The sequence below is a fragment of the Eumetopias jubatus genome, unplaced genomic scaffold (assembly GCF_037043125.1).
Source record: "Eumetopias jubatus isolate StellerSeaLion01/CBP00866 unplaced genomic scaffold, mEumJub1_p1.0 scaffold_15, whole genome shotgun sequence".
NCBI lineage: Eukaryota > Metazoa > Chordata > Mammalia > Carnivora > Otariidae > Eumetopias > Eumetopias jubatus.
This window is the reverse complement of record NW_028274821.1, coordinates 95,106,635-95,119,043: the sequence shown is the minus strand read 5'-3', so window position 1 is coordinate 95,119,043 and position 12,409 is coordinate 95,106,635. Positions and strand designations below refer to the sequence as shown.

Here is a 12,409-nt window from a genome sequence, read left to right as displayed (position 1 = left end):
TAAACTACAATAGGATAACGGGTGCCAACAAGGAGCCTCCACGAGGAGGGGCTGCTCTGGTGGCGAGGAGGAGGTGGTGGCCACAGCACTGTGCATCACACAGGGGAGGGTCAGGGCACAAGGGCCGTGCCTGGGCTTCACCTTGAAGGACTGGACGAAGGTCCACAGCAGGATGCGGATGGTGTAGCCTTGGCGCAGCAGCTTGATGAGCCGGGCAGCACGGAAGAGGCGGAGAAAGCTGAGGTTGATGAAATTGTTCTGTAGGGAAGAGAGGCTGTTCTCTAACCTGCGGAGACCAGCCTCCTGCAACTGCAGGTGCTGCTCCCCACCCACCTCTCCCTGGCGTGCTGTGGTCCCGAAGAAAAGTGGATACAAAGAGAGATCGAACAAAACGTCACTGCTCTACAGTATAAGCAGCAATCGGCCACCAGAAAACCTTCCAAAAGTAAAGCTTGTCATTGCAAATCACTTCTCATGCAGCAAATCAAAGAAACCCCTCCGCTTTAGGCCCCCCTGCACCCAACAGGGAGGGAGAGAGAGAAAAATTCTCAGAAGCAGCTCCTTGCTGCCAGGTGGAGCCAGGAGACCAACTGTGGATGGGCCTCTAACACTGACCGCCTCTTGCAAGACACAGCCAAGCCGTCCAAGTGCCGGGCAGGGCTGCTTCTTCACCGAGAGCCTCTGAAGGGCCCTTCACTTCTCCATACGGCTAGCAAAGCCCCTGCTGCCTGGGACCTGGCAGAGGGGCAAACATCTCTTCTGGGGCTGCTCCTGGTGCCTGCAGACAAGTCACCATAGGAAGGGTAAGTGTTGGCGATCCTGCTGCCCACACCACGGAAGCCACTTATGAAATCCGCAAATGGTCTCAACTCCAGAGATCCCAGGGTATCTAACACTGCTCCCTCATCCAAGAGGTTCAAAATCAAGCACAAAAAGAAGCAATAAACTCTGGACTCCACAGATTACCTGGGAGTGAGGCTTCCACCCTGGCCCAAGGGCGCCTTGAGTTATTGGCACATCCCTTTCAGGGAGCACGGCTCTGGACGATGTCCATGACGTGGGGGTGCTTGTGGCCCTGGGCAGTCTCCCACCCTCTGTCTGCTTGGAGACCAGGTGCCCGCACGCAGCCTGACAGCAGCTTCCTGCCACTTTGGTGTTTTAACATATGCAAGCAGCTCAGGCCTAGACACATCGTATCGCCAGATTCAGTGGTCAAATGAAGAGAAAAGAACATGACATGTTGAATGAGAGCAGCAGTAGGAGAGCACGTGCAGGAGGCATGGGGAGCCTGGGGAGAGCTGGCCGCCCTCCCTCCAGGGCTGCCCATCTGCTCTAGGCTGGGCTGAGGCCTTTGGTGGAGAGGCAGGTCTCACTCTTACTTCTAAGGACAGTGGCCCCAACCCAGCCCTTGTCTGCCTCTTCAGTTCCCACCGGGGTGGCTGGAGACTAGACTGTCTCTGCTGGAGGGCTAGATGTCGGAGCCATGGGGTGGGAGGTCTGGCAGTCACAAGGAGGTGCTGACTGTGGTCCAGATCAGCAAGAAGGCAGGAGTGGACCTTGAGGTGTGACCCTGGAGGGCACACAGTTTGCCTAGAGCTCCCTCACCTGCTTGTGCTGGGGAAAGAGAATCTCAGTGGTACAGGATGGCCAAGAGACATCCACCCCTGCCCCGTGGGCCCCAGGTTCTCAAATGAGCCAGTCACCTTGGGAGGATGGGCACAGAGATGGAAGGGAGACTTTGTCTACAGTGCTGGGAAATCCTTTGTACAAGACAATAAAGCAGAGGAATGGGAGGGAGCTTCCAAGGGCCCGGCCTCTAAAGCACCTGCTCACTTGGGTCTGGAGGGGCCAAGACTGTGATAACACAGTTATCATTTGCCCAGCCCAAAGCGCTCTGCTCAGGCCACTGGCACAGACGAGAAGATTTCCTGGAGATATTGGGGAAAATCGAGGCTCTGGGTGAGAAAGAAGGGACGGAAGACAAGGCAGGGGAAGGCACTGTCCATCCACATAGTGCATGAACGCAAAGCTCAAGTCACCTGCTACGTTTTGTTGAGACTCACGTTCTCACCCCTCCTCCCAGATGTCTTTTCTCGGGGCTCCCGTGGGCATTCGGGAGAGGGGTGGGGGTGGCAACAGACAGACAGCCCTAGAGAGCCATGAGGACAGATGGCGACAGCAGCCACAGATACTCCGAGCACAGTGTGGCAGCCAGAGCACTCCGTGGCTGTGCCCAGGGTGGGAGCTGCCAGGCAACGCCATGCGAGCGCATGCAGGAGAGCAGGGGGCAGCAAGCACACGGCAGCCTCCCACGGCTATGCATAGTCGCCTCTGGCCTCGGCCAACCCCTTGGAGATGGACATAGCTTGCCCCATCCTCCCAGAGTCCGTGGTTTCTGTCACACCAGAGAGCACCTACTACTTCCCCCACTAATTCAAAGCCACACCCTTCCTTATTGCCATCTGCCTCTGCATCAGGACAGGTCTAGAGCACCCCAAAGATGCATCATCGCACCTCTCAATGTGGTAGCTGATTCACCTTGAGGGTACACTGGTCCCTGGCTCCTTTGAGCCCCTTGCTTCCTCATCCACAAGATGGAGACATTAGGACATTGTGCCCAGACAGTGGAGTCCGGATTTAAGGGATTTAAAGGTACGCCGAGCATTGTGAAACATGGCCCCCACAAAGGGGATCAACAGGCCTCAGACCCGGATCGGCATCTCCTTCATCCAAGTACATCACTGTTTCCAGTCAGGGTCAAGCAAAGTGACCTGTGCACATCTGCTGGGAGCCACAGTCTATGCTGCAACAAACTGCTCTCCTAATCAGCTTTGTTCTCATGGGACAATGATGAAGAAAAAAAAAGCTCTGTATACCCCAACATGCGCAGCATGTCAGGTGATGATGTGTGCTCTGGAGGATGAGGAAGGGCATGGGGGCGGGGGGTGCTCCTCCCAAGGGGATGGGAAATGGCCACGAAATGGCCTGAGTCGAAAATTTCTGTGGCGTCAAATGGCATTTTCTCACAACTCAAGATCTTCTGCTCCACTTGTGAAACACTTTATCATTAATGCTCGTTTTGTAACAGGAATCTCAAATATTTGCTACTTTATGTGAATCTCCAGTCACAGCTTCAGTTTAATCTGCTCCTGGAATCTTTGCTCTCCTCGCAAACATCCCTGAAGGCCTGGAAGGAAGCCCCAGTTCATGCTACCTGCACTCCACACGAGCTCACTGAGCAAGGGTGCACAAGTGGATCAATGATGCCTGGGTGCAAGAGCCCTGAGCTTCACTGTCTCTGGGGGCAGACCCTCTTCCCACTCCATCAGGCCTTACACCACCCCTTTTTGAATCATGAAGACAAAATCTCCAATCCCCTCCAGCCCTGAGACCCAGAGAGGGTTCCCTATGGAAGGGCATGTCCAGGGAGAATGTTACAGGAGACATAGTCAGAGGCCACCGGGGAGAACCAGCCTTGTATGTTGGTACGGTGGGGAAGGGAGCAGAAGGGAGACGGTGCAGGAGAAACCATGGACTCTGTAGGATCAGGTCCAAACTCATGTCCTACAAAAATCTCCCCAATTCTGAACCCGATCCTGACAAGAAACACTGGGCACTTGGCCGCTTCACTCAGAAGACCCTACACCTCCTCTCTAGACCCAAGGCCAGCTCCTGAATCCAGTGGCTCCTGGGAGGGCCTTCAGAAGCCCCTGCTGGAGCCCAGGAGCCGAGAAGAAGAGGCCAGAGGGGATGGGTGTACTGCCAGTCTCTGACCACACCCCTCAGGAAGGCAGTGGTGAGGGGTCACAGGAAATGGAAGGAAGAACAGGAGGAGAGCAAGCAAAGCAAGGAGTTTTAAGAACTGTTGAAAGTCATGAAACCAACCGTTTCCTATATGTGATGTTTTCATGGATGGATATTTGCATATTATTTACAAATTGGGATGTTTGAGCAGCAGGTGCGCAACATACAGACGGAGACATGGTTTTCGCGTTGTATGTTGGTTGGATGGCGTGAGTCAGCAGGTAGATTAAGGTAAATCAAGAACAAAAACAGAAAACAAAAGAGAAAATGAGTCATCAACACAAGCAAAAACTCAAACTTTGAATACCTCACTGGAAAATTTTAGGATTTTAGTAAACTTTGCATATTTGGCTTAAAATGCATCAAATCAAAACATATTTTTGAAATCTGTAGGTTATGCAGACAGGGTGGCATTCATTTGCATTCCTGTTTGTAATGCAAATCCAAAGATGACTCACAGACACTTATTTTTTTTATTTCCAGGCAAAGAAATCAATGTCAGTTTTATGTTTGCTTGGGAATGCTGTCTCTACATGACCCTGGTTAAGACTATTACTCTATTTTGATTAAGTTGGTGGTGGGAACTGACACTCATATTTTTGCCTAAGGAAAAAAAGTACATTCACAAAGTAACATATGAAGTGACTACAAACGAACAAAAATAAAGACACCACTAATCCACATGACGACTTCCTTTCATCTTTTCCCCTCTCGGCAGGACTGGGTGAAGGACTGAGCTCCGAGAGCACCAGCGGCCAGGACACAGCAGAGCTTCCAAGCCAAGCGGCTCCTCAGCCCTCCCACCGGCCCTGCTAGGCATCGGGGGCCGATGGCAGCAGCCATGGAGGGCTTATTTGAAGCAAGGTCTGATACAATCACAAGCCTCCTTGGCCTTGCGTGTCCAACATCTGAGGTCCAGACACTGGGCTGCTCCAGCCACCTGCGCTACAGAAGGTCTCTGCCTTGTGTGCGGGCCTCTTTGGAGGTGGAGGTTTCCCTGCAAGACAGCTGGGCGTCGTGCTCTCTGCATGTCTGGCAACCCCCACCCTTGATGCCTGCTCATCAGTCCGCCCTCTTGGGCGAGGAGGCACACACATGAAGAAACCCCCAGAGCTGTGCCCTTGCAGACAGGAGCACAATGTCTGGATCCCTTTATCCAGGGAACAAAGATGCCTGTGTCCAAGGACGGGGACCGTAAGGATCAGCAGCCAGCTTGCTCCTCCCAGAAACCACACTGGTACGAACTATTTCTGGATAAGAAGCACTTGGGCAATTGGTGTGACAGAACATCCTTGGTTTTTGTGTGAAAATGGCAGCTCAGAACTTTCCCCGCATTATTTGGATTATTAATTTTTTAAAACCATAAAACATACCACATACACAAAAGAATATGTATAAATATGTGTACGGATGCACATTTTTCAAAGAAAAATCATAAAATGTCCATATATTCATCACCCAGCTTAAAGAAAACAGAATGTTACCATTACTTTTGAAGCCCGTCCTGTCTCCCTTTCTCCTCCCCAGATGTAGTTGCTACCCTTAATTCTTGTTAATAATTGCTTTTCTTTACTGTCTTATGACAAACTCTTAAAATGCGTTATACTTGACTTTTCTTAGCCTTTTTAATGGGACGCTACCGTATGCAGCCTTCGCGGACTTGGGCAAACTTGTGCTGACGGCAAGCAAACTCTGCTTCTGAAAAGCATCCCTCTTGATGTGGAGACCACCACCCTCCAGTGCATGCGGCACTTCACTACGTTCACGTCCCCTAACAATCAGTGCGTTCCGCTGCTACTGTGAACAAGGTAGCCACGACCCTCTGTGTGAAAGTGTCTCCAGGTCACCTGCCCAGACACCCTCTGGCTTATGTGTCTAAGTCGCTGCAGGCATGCATATGTCCAGCTTTCCAGGGACTGCCACACTTCCGAAAATGTTGTCCAACGAACACCCCCAGCAGTAGCGTGGAGGTTCTGGCTGTCCCACTTGCTAACCATTGCCATGGCTGGAATTCCTGTTTGACGTTTGACAAACCGGAGGGTGTGAAATGGCATCTCAATGTCATTTCACTTTACATTTCTTTAATTACAAATAAGGGTGAGCAGCTTTTCCTATGTTAATTGGTCATTTCTGTTTCTTATTCTTTTAGTAAAATGCCCAATTATGCCTTCAGTCATTTTTCCATTCGGTTGCTTTTGTTTGTCTTAATGATTCACAGAAGAGCCTTGCACATTCTGCACACGAACCTTTGCTAATGGTTTGGATAACCTCTCTGCCCTCTGGCCACGCCTTTGTCACTAAATGTTGGTGCATCATAGAACTCAGTAGCTCATTCTTTTCTCTCCTTTATTGATCTCATTCAGTCTCATGGATCTGATATCATCTCATATGCTCATGGTTCCCAATCCTATGACACTGGCATGAATCTCTTCTCCAAACTCCAGGCCCATCTGTCCAACGGCCTGTTGGATGATTCCTTCAGGGAGGCCAACAGGCAACTCAAATCTAACATGTACAAACTGCATCCAGTCCACATGTACAAACAGTCCACAACAAACCTGTTCCACCCACAGTCTTTCCCATTTCAATTAATGATAATCCACATTCCCAAGTGCTCAGACTTTGACGCCATTCTTGCTCAACTTTCACAGACATGTGGCCCATCTGCAGCTCTACTGGAAAATACATCCAGAATGACGGTCTCTCACCTTAGACCCTCTGCCGGGCTCCCTGCTGTGGCATTCGGTGGCACTCCCATCCTCACAGGCCCAATACTCAATTGTCAGCATCCACATCTTTTTTTCCTGAGAATTTTCCCAGGCCAGGACATGAGAATTAACATTCTCTGGCCCCCTCTCCCCAGCAGCCTTCAACTAGTAGCTAACAGCACTTGCTGAAAAATACCCCCGTCACCCCGCCCCTTGCTGGGATAATGGAGGCTCAGGGCTCCCAGTGAGGACCCACAGCGGTACCTGGCTTCATAGGACCATGTACTGGCTGCCCCCCTCCCTGGCCCACTTCCTTGTTCCCCTAGCATTCCAGGGATCACCTCCCAAATCAATGACTTGCATTGAACTCCTGTCTTGGGGTCTGTTTCTGGGATAACCCAACTAAGCCCTAACTTGCCTAGCTGCTTCTGCCTGTGCCCTGCACTCTATTCTCAGCCAGAGGTTTGGTCTGAAAAGCCAGATTATGTCACCCCTCTTCCTACCTCATTCAAAATAGAGGACACAGTCTCATGACAGGTGGCCCAGTGCCCCAGGCCTTGCACCTTTGCTGCACCTGTCTTCCTTAGCTCACTCCTACCCCAGCATATCATGGGATGATCACTAAAGCCAGGAGGAAAAACTCAAGCCTGTTACATGAAGCCGTTGGCTCAATACATTGGTGTCACTAGAACCCCACACAGAGACGAGCTGGAAGACAGTGGTGAGGCAGAGTTCTAGGTGGTGAACCTGAGCAGCCATGGCACGGATGGAGAAAGAAGTTGCCTGTGGTATGGATTACAGGACCTTAGGCAAGAGCTAAAGCTTGGCCAGGGCTCCGGAGGGAACAAAGGTTGGGGAAAGGCATCCAGATGGGCCTAGGGAATGGAGGCGACATGCAGGTCCTTGTATTACACATCAGTGACCACCACAGAGCATCCACAGCTGTAGGGGCACTAAAAACCAGGCCTTGAGATGGTTTACCCAACAGATGACAGCCAGCCTCTATTCTCACCAGCCCCAGTGTTCACATAGTAGATCCATGAATGGAGTGACCATGATGGCTGAGATGAAGGCCGTGCCTGAGCCCATGGCTGGGCTGATCCAGCCATGACAACTACTAAACACCCAGCCCACTATGAGAAGTCAACGAGGCCTCTACAATGCACCATGCTTTAGGCTGTCAGCCAGCCACTTGGTGGTAATTTGCTTACATGAGAATCTTTCACCTGGAAATGGCAGTGATGTGTCTCTACTGGGATCACTCATACTCTGGGTGTGGGTTTGTCTTTGCCCATGGAATACCCTGGCCCACACCAGTACCAGGGATTCACCCATATTGGATTCCACATAACATCGACTCCAAACTGAGCAAGCAGAAGCAGGTACAAAAGGAACAGGTGACTCAGGATCCACTGGCATATAATATTCAACATCATTCAGGAGGTGGAAACCTCATAAAACACTGAAAAAGCCTCTTAAAGACACAGATTAAATGCTGGCTTGGTGATGTACCTCACAGGGTTGGGATATTGTCCTTCAGGATGAACTGACAAACAAGAGATGGTACTGGGTGTCCAACTGTCACACAGATCCAGAAAGCAAGGGGTGGAAGTAGGGGTGGCCCCTCTCACTATCCTCCAGCAACCCAGGTCAGACTTTGTTCTCATCATCTCCATAAGTTTAGGTTTGGCAAATCTAGAGGTCCTGGCTCAAGGGGTAGGGAAGACTTCCACTGTGGACCACCAAAGTCATGGTGGGCCCCTGTCACTTGTGCTCCTCATGCCGTAAGATCAGCAGGCAGAGCAGAGTGTCCAGGCTGGCCAGGGTACTGGATGCTGGGAATGGAGAAGGGCAGAGCTACCATTACATAGGGTAGGAAGAAGTCTATCTGGAAATCAGGGGGTTCACTAGGGCCTTTCTAGTGCTCTATGACCAGTCTTAATTGCGACTGGACTACTATGGCAGCCAGAACCACACAAGGGTGTGACAAGCAGGGACTTGGGCTTCATAGGGTGACAGTGTGGGCTGCCTCATCCCGCCCAGCAACTAGAGTGGCAGAAGGCTGGCCACCAGTCAGGGGACCCCAAAAGGGGTTAGGAAGAATAAGTTAATGAACATCAACTTAACTCAGACTAACTCTAGCTGGTCACCCACCCTCTTCTCCCACACATCGTGACCAGCATCATCCTGAAGAAGGAGGGAAGTGAACCCAGTGTGAGACGTGGGCAGAGCTGAGTGGGGCCAGGGTAACAGCAGACACTCGTGCACTCCAGTGCGGTGCTGTTACCAAGGAGTCTGATATTCCTCCCTCCCCAGTGGTGCCAGAGCCTGCTTTGCCTGCACGTGGGGTGCACTCAGAAGGGCTGGAGGTATCTGACAACTGCAGCCCCCAGGTGCAGCCCTTAGCTGTGGACTAATCCGTACAGAGGCATGAGCTCTGCAGCTCTGAGGGGTGACCACCCTGTCTCCAAGCCTCCGTTGGGGATGACCCAGATGCACCCCGGCACTTGGCTCCAGATCCATTTCTGATCCCCCTTCTCTTAGCTGTCCATTTCCCCAAACTTCCCTCTCATGGTCTTGCCCGGGAGTGCTTCCTAAGAAATGACTTGTACAAGAACCCCACCTTAAGTGTCTGCTCCGGGAGAAGTCACCTTAGGACTGAGATGAGATTTTTTGCCATTTAATTCTGACGTAATGCATTGTACTCAAAGAATATTGCTTTATGATTCAGATTCCTTGAAATTTGTCGAGACAATTTCATATTTTAGCACTTGGTCAGTTTTTACATATAATCTGTGTATGTTTGATATGAATGAGTATCTCATTTTATTTACACATACACACACACACACACACGTAAAACAAACCTAATAGTCTAAAATATTCTAAATTCTTGTTGGTTTTAGTTCATGTACTTTGGTGCCAAGTTGTTAGATTTGTCAGACACACACAGATTTAAAAGATTCTTGTCTTCCTGGTCAGTTGTTACAATGAAGCTCCCAGGTGACTCTCAGACCACCAGCCTAGAGGACCTTTTGGAAACCACTTTCTTATCCAAGAGAAAGCATTTCCCAAGACAATACCCAATCCCCAACTCCACCTCTGGAGAGGAGCCTCCTTCTTTCCAGGGGCTCCTGGGGAACGCTGGCAAGAGAGAAGGGGCTAACACTCAGGACCTGGAGGTGCACTGAGGAGCACTGCCTGGAAGGAAACCATTCTGGGGCCCTGCAGGAAGGACAGGAAACACTACTTACCGCAATCTCTGTTACTAAAATATCAGTAATACTTCCCAACACAGTGACAAAGTCAAAGACATTCCAGGCATCTCTGAAATAGTTCTGGAGAGAAAAAAGAGCAGTTACTGCTAGAGGCTGGTAAGCGTTCTGCCAGGCAAGGAGTTGCAGGAAGTACCCCTGATCAAGAAAGGAGCAAAGGGACAGATGGGCCACCCAGGGGGGACACCACAGCTGGGTAAGCAAACCCCTGTGGGTCTGGGCAGGTGCAGAACTGAGAGCTGTGTGTCCAAAGAGGAGGAGCCTGGCCCCGCCTGTCTCCAGGAACTGGGCTCGGGGCAGAGCTCAGGCAGCTCAGGGTATTGGAGCAGCCCCTTCCTCAGGAGCCCCCGCAATGTCACATTTGCTCTGGGGGCTTGGGGAATTCCCAGCTCTAAGCTACAAGTCCCTGAAGATCCCCCCTACAGAGAGGGAGCCAGAATGCAGACCACCAAAAGGCCAAGAGGGAGCCAAGGCACCTACCAGCACCCCAAAAGCGATGATCTTCAGCACGCATTCCATGGAGAACATGGATGTGAACACAATGTTCAGGCATTTCAACATTAGCTCATATTCATATGGTGCGTCATAGAACTGCACGGGGAATAAGTGCCATTGGCTGCAGGTTCGGCTGCCCCAAGACACCCCAGCCTTGACCTCCTGCCAGAGCAGAGAGAACTGCACGCCTGCCCAGGGTAGGGATACCCATCCCTGCTCTCCCCGTTTCCTCCCAGGACACTCTCACCATCTCAGCCCACAGAGAACCCAGGGCACTGGGCTTCTGTAGGCATCCCATGCTGACCAGGACGTGATCAGCTGCAACGATGGCTCTCTCTCTCTCTCTCTCTCTCTCTCACACCCCAGCTGGCACCCACTGTCCCCCGTGCTGGGCCAACATACCTTCATCATTAGCACCACTGTGTTGAGGGCGATCATGGCCATGATGAAGTACTCGAAGGGAGGCGAGACCACAAATGTCCATGTCTTGTACTGGAATGACTGCTTGTCCTGGGGCATGTACCGCGTCAGGGGCTTGGCGCTGATGGCGAAGTCGATGCAAGCCCTCTGCCCGGGGACAAAGGAGCACTGAGAACATGGTGGGGTTGGGGGGAACCCCACACTGCAGCACCCACTGAACCCCACACCTGTCTCTTCCATCCTCGCAGGCAGCCCTGACCAGCCACACTCGGTCTCTCCCTGTCCCTGTGCTGGCCACCAGCTATGCGGTGATGAGCGAGTCCCATGCGGAAGGGAAGTCCAGTGGTTCTGCCCATGCTGCCCATCGGGGAGCCCAGCAGAGAATCCAATGCGCACGTGCACATGGGGCAGAAGAGGGAGCCACCCACCTCGTTCTTCTCCAGGCTGCATTCAGACATCACCTTGTCCCCCTGCTCCTGGAAGGTGATGATGATCAAGGCCACAAAGATGTTGACGAAGAAGAAGGGGAAGACCACGAAGTAGACCACGTAGAAGATGGACAGCTCCATGCGGTACCCAGGGCTTGGGCCCTGCTCCTCATAGGTGGCATCCACAGAATGTTTCAGGACCCTGCACCAAGGGCAAACACCAAGTGTCAGGGGGACCCCTGAGGACAGAGCCACGGGAAAGTCAAGACCTGTATCACAGGTGAGGCTTGCATATCTGAGCCCAGAGATGGTAAGAGGAAGGGGATGCTCAACACGGCGGGCCCCAGCCCGCTCCCCAGGACCGCAGTCTCCTGAGGTAGACTACCTTCCCTATAGGGCTTGTTCTCAGGGCTGTTGGAGGGCCATCAAGGGGAGGTCTCCAGGGACCAGAGGTCCTAACCCCAGGACAGGTGGAGGCCCAGGAGTTCTGCCCTGCCCTGCTTACTCCTGGCTCACACCTGCTCATGCCCAGCTCACCAGTTCATACCCAGCTTCACCTGCCTTTAGAAAGCCCTGGGCTCCTGGCACAGCACTGATCCTACCCTCTGAGCGGGGGTCCTCCCAGCCCCAAAGGAAGTCCCCAGTCATCCAGTGTGACACTGAATACATACATCCTTCTGTCTACCCTTAACTGAGGCCAGAAGGGTAGCACAGGGAGACACCAAATAGACCCATCCTCCCTCTGGCCTTCAGCCACTCAAAAACAATTTTCAGGAGATCACTATGCTGTGTACTTTGTCTTAATCTCGTCCTCTTTCCAGGTTGCCCGCTCCTGGAAGGCAGAGCCATGTCTTACCTGGTGGGTGCAAGAGCCTATGGTGTATTTGCTGGAAGACTAGAACACAAACGGATGCAGAGTTTGAGACTCCCTGCCCAAGCTGCCCCTCTGCTCTAGCGTGATCTGCCACAATGAGCCAGTGAGCACTCACATGGGCCACCCTTCTCCTGTGGACACTGTGAACAGTGTCAGCAGAGCCCAGAGCACATTGTCGTAGTGAAAGTCGTATTTCTTCCACTGCCGGGGCTGAGCTTCCACCTCCTCCTTCTCATAATCCAAATACTGACCCCTGGGGATGAGAACATAGACGAGGTCAGAGGTTAGAGACAGAGGGTCCAAACACGCTGATTTGTCTATGGTCAACTGATTTTTGAAAGGGCTGTCCATCCAATTGAGGAAGAACAGTCTTCTCCACAGAGAGAGTGGGACAACTGGGCGTCC

At 51.9% G+C, this 12,409-nt stretch overlaps 1 protein-coding gene across 6 annotated transcripts in view; it reads right to left on the bottom strand.

The window, feature by feature from the left end:
* The window catches only part of CACNA1B (calcium voltage-gated channel subunit alpha1 B), a 181,394-nt gene that overhangs the window by 32,815 nt on the left and 136,170 nt on the right, over positions 1-12,409 (bottom strand). For 4 of the 6 annotated variants that reach the window (XM_088019210.1, XM_088019213.1, XM_088019211.1 and 1 more), the window contains 6 exons: positions 12,120-12,257; positions 11,131-11,332; positions 10,685-10,849; positions 10,268-10,378; positions 9,767-9,850; positions 142-258 (listed from right to left, as the gene is read on the bottom strand). In XM_088019210.1, the coding sequence (XP_087875336.1) occupies positions 142-258; positions 9,767-9,850; positions 10,268-10,378; positions 10,685-10,849; positions 11,131-11,332; positions 12,120-12,257 (817 nt within the window). Of the gene's footprint in view, positions 1-141; positions 259-3,885; positions 3,892-9,766; positions 9,851-10,267; positions 10,379-10,684; positions 10,850-11,130; positions 11,333-12,119; positions 12,258-12,409 lie in introns of all 6 variants that reach the window. The other 2 variants (XM_088019214.1, XM_088019215.1) reach the window with 1 other exon arrangement.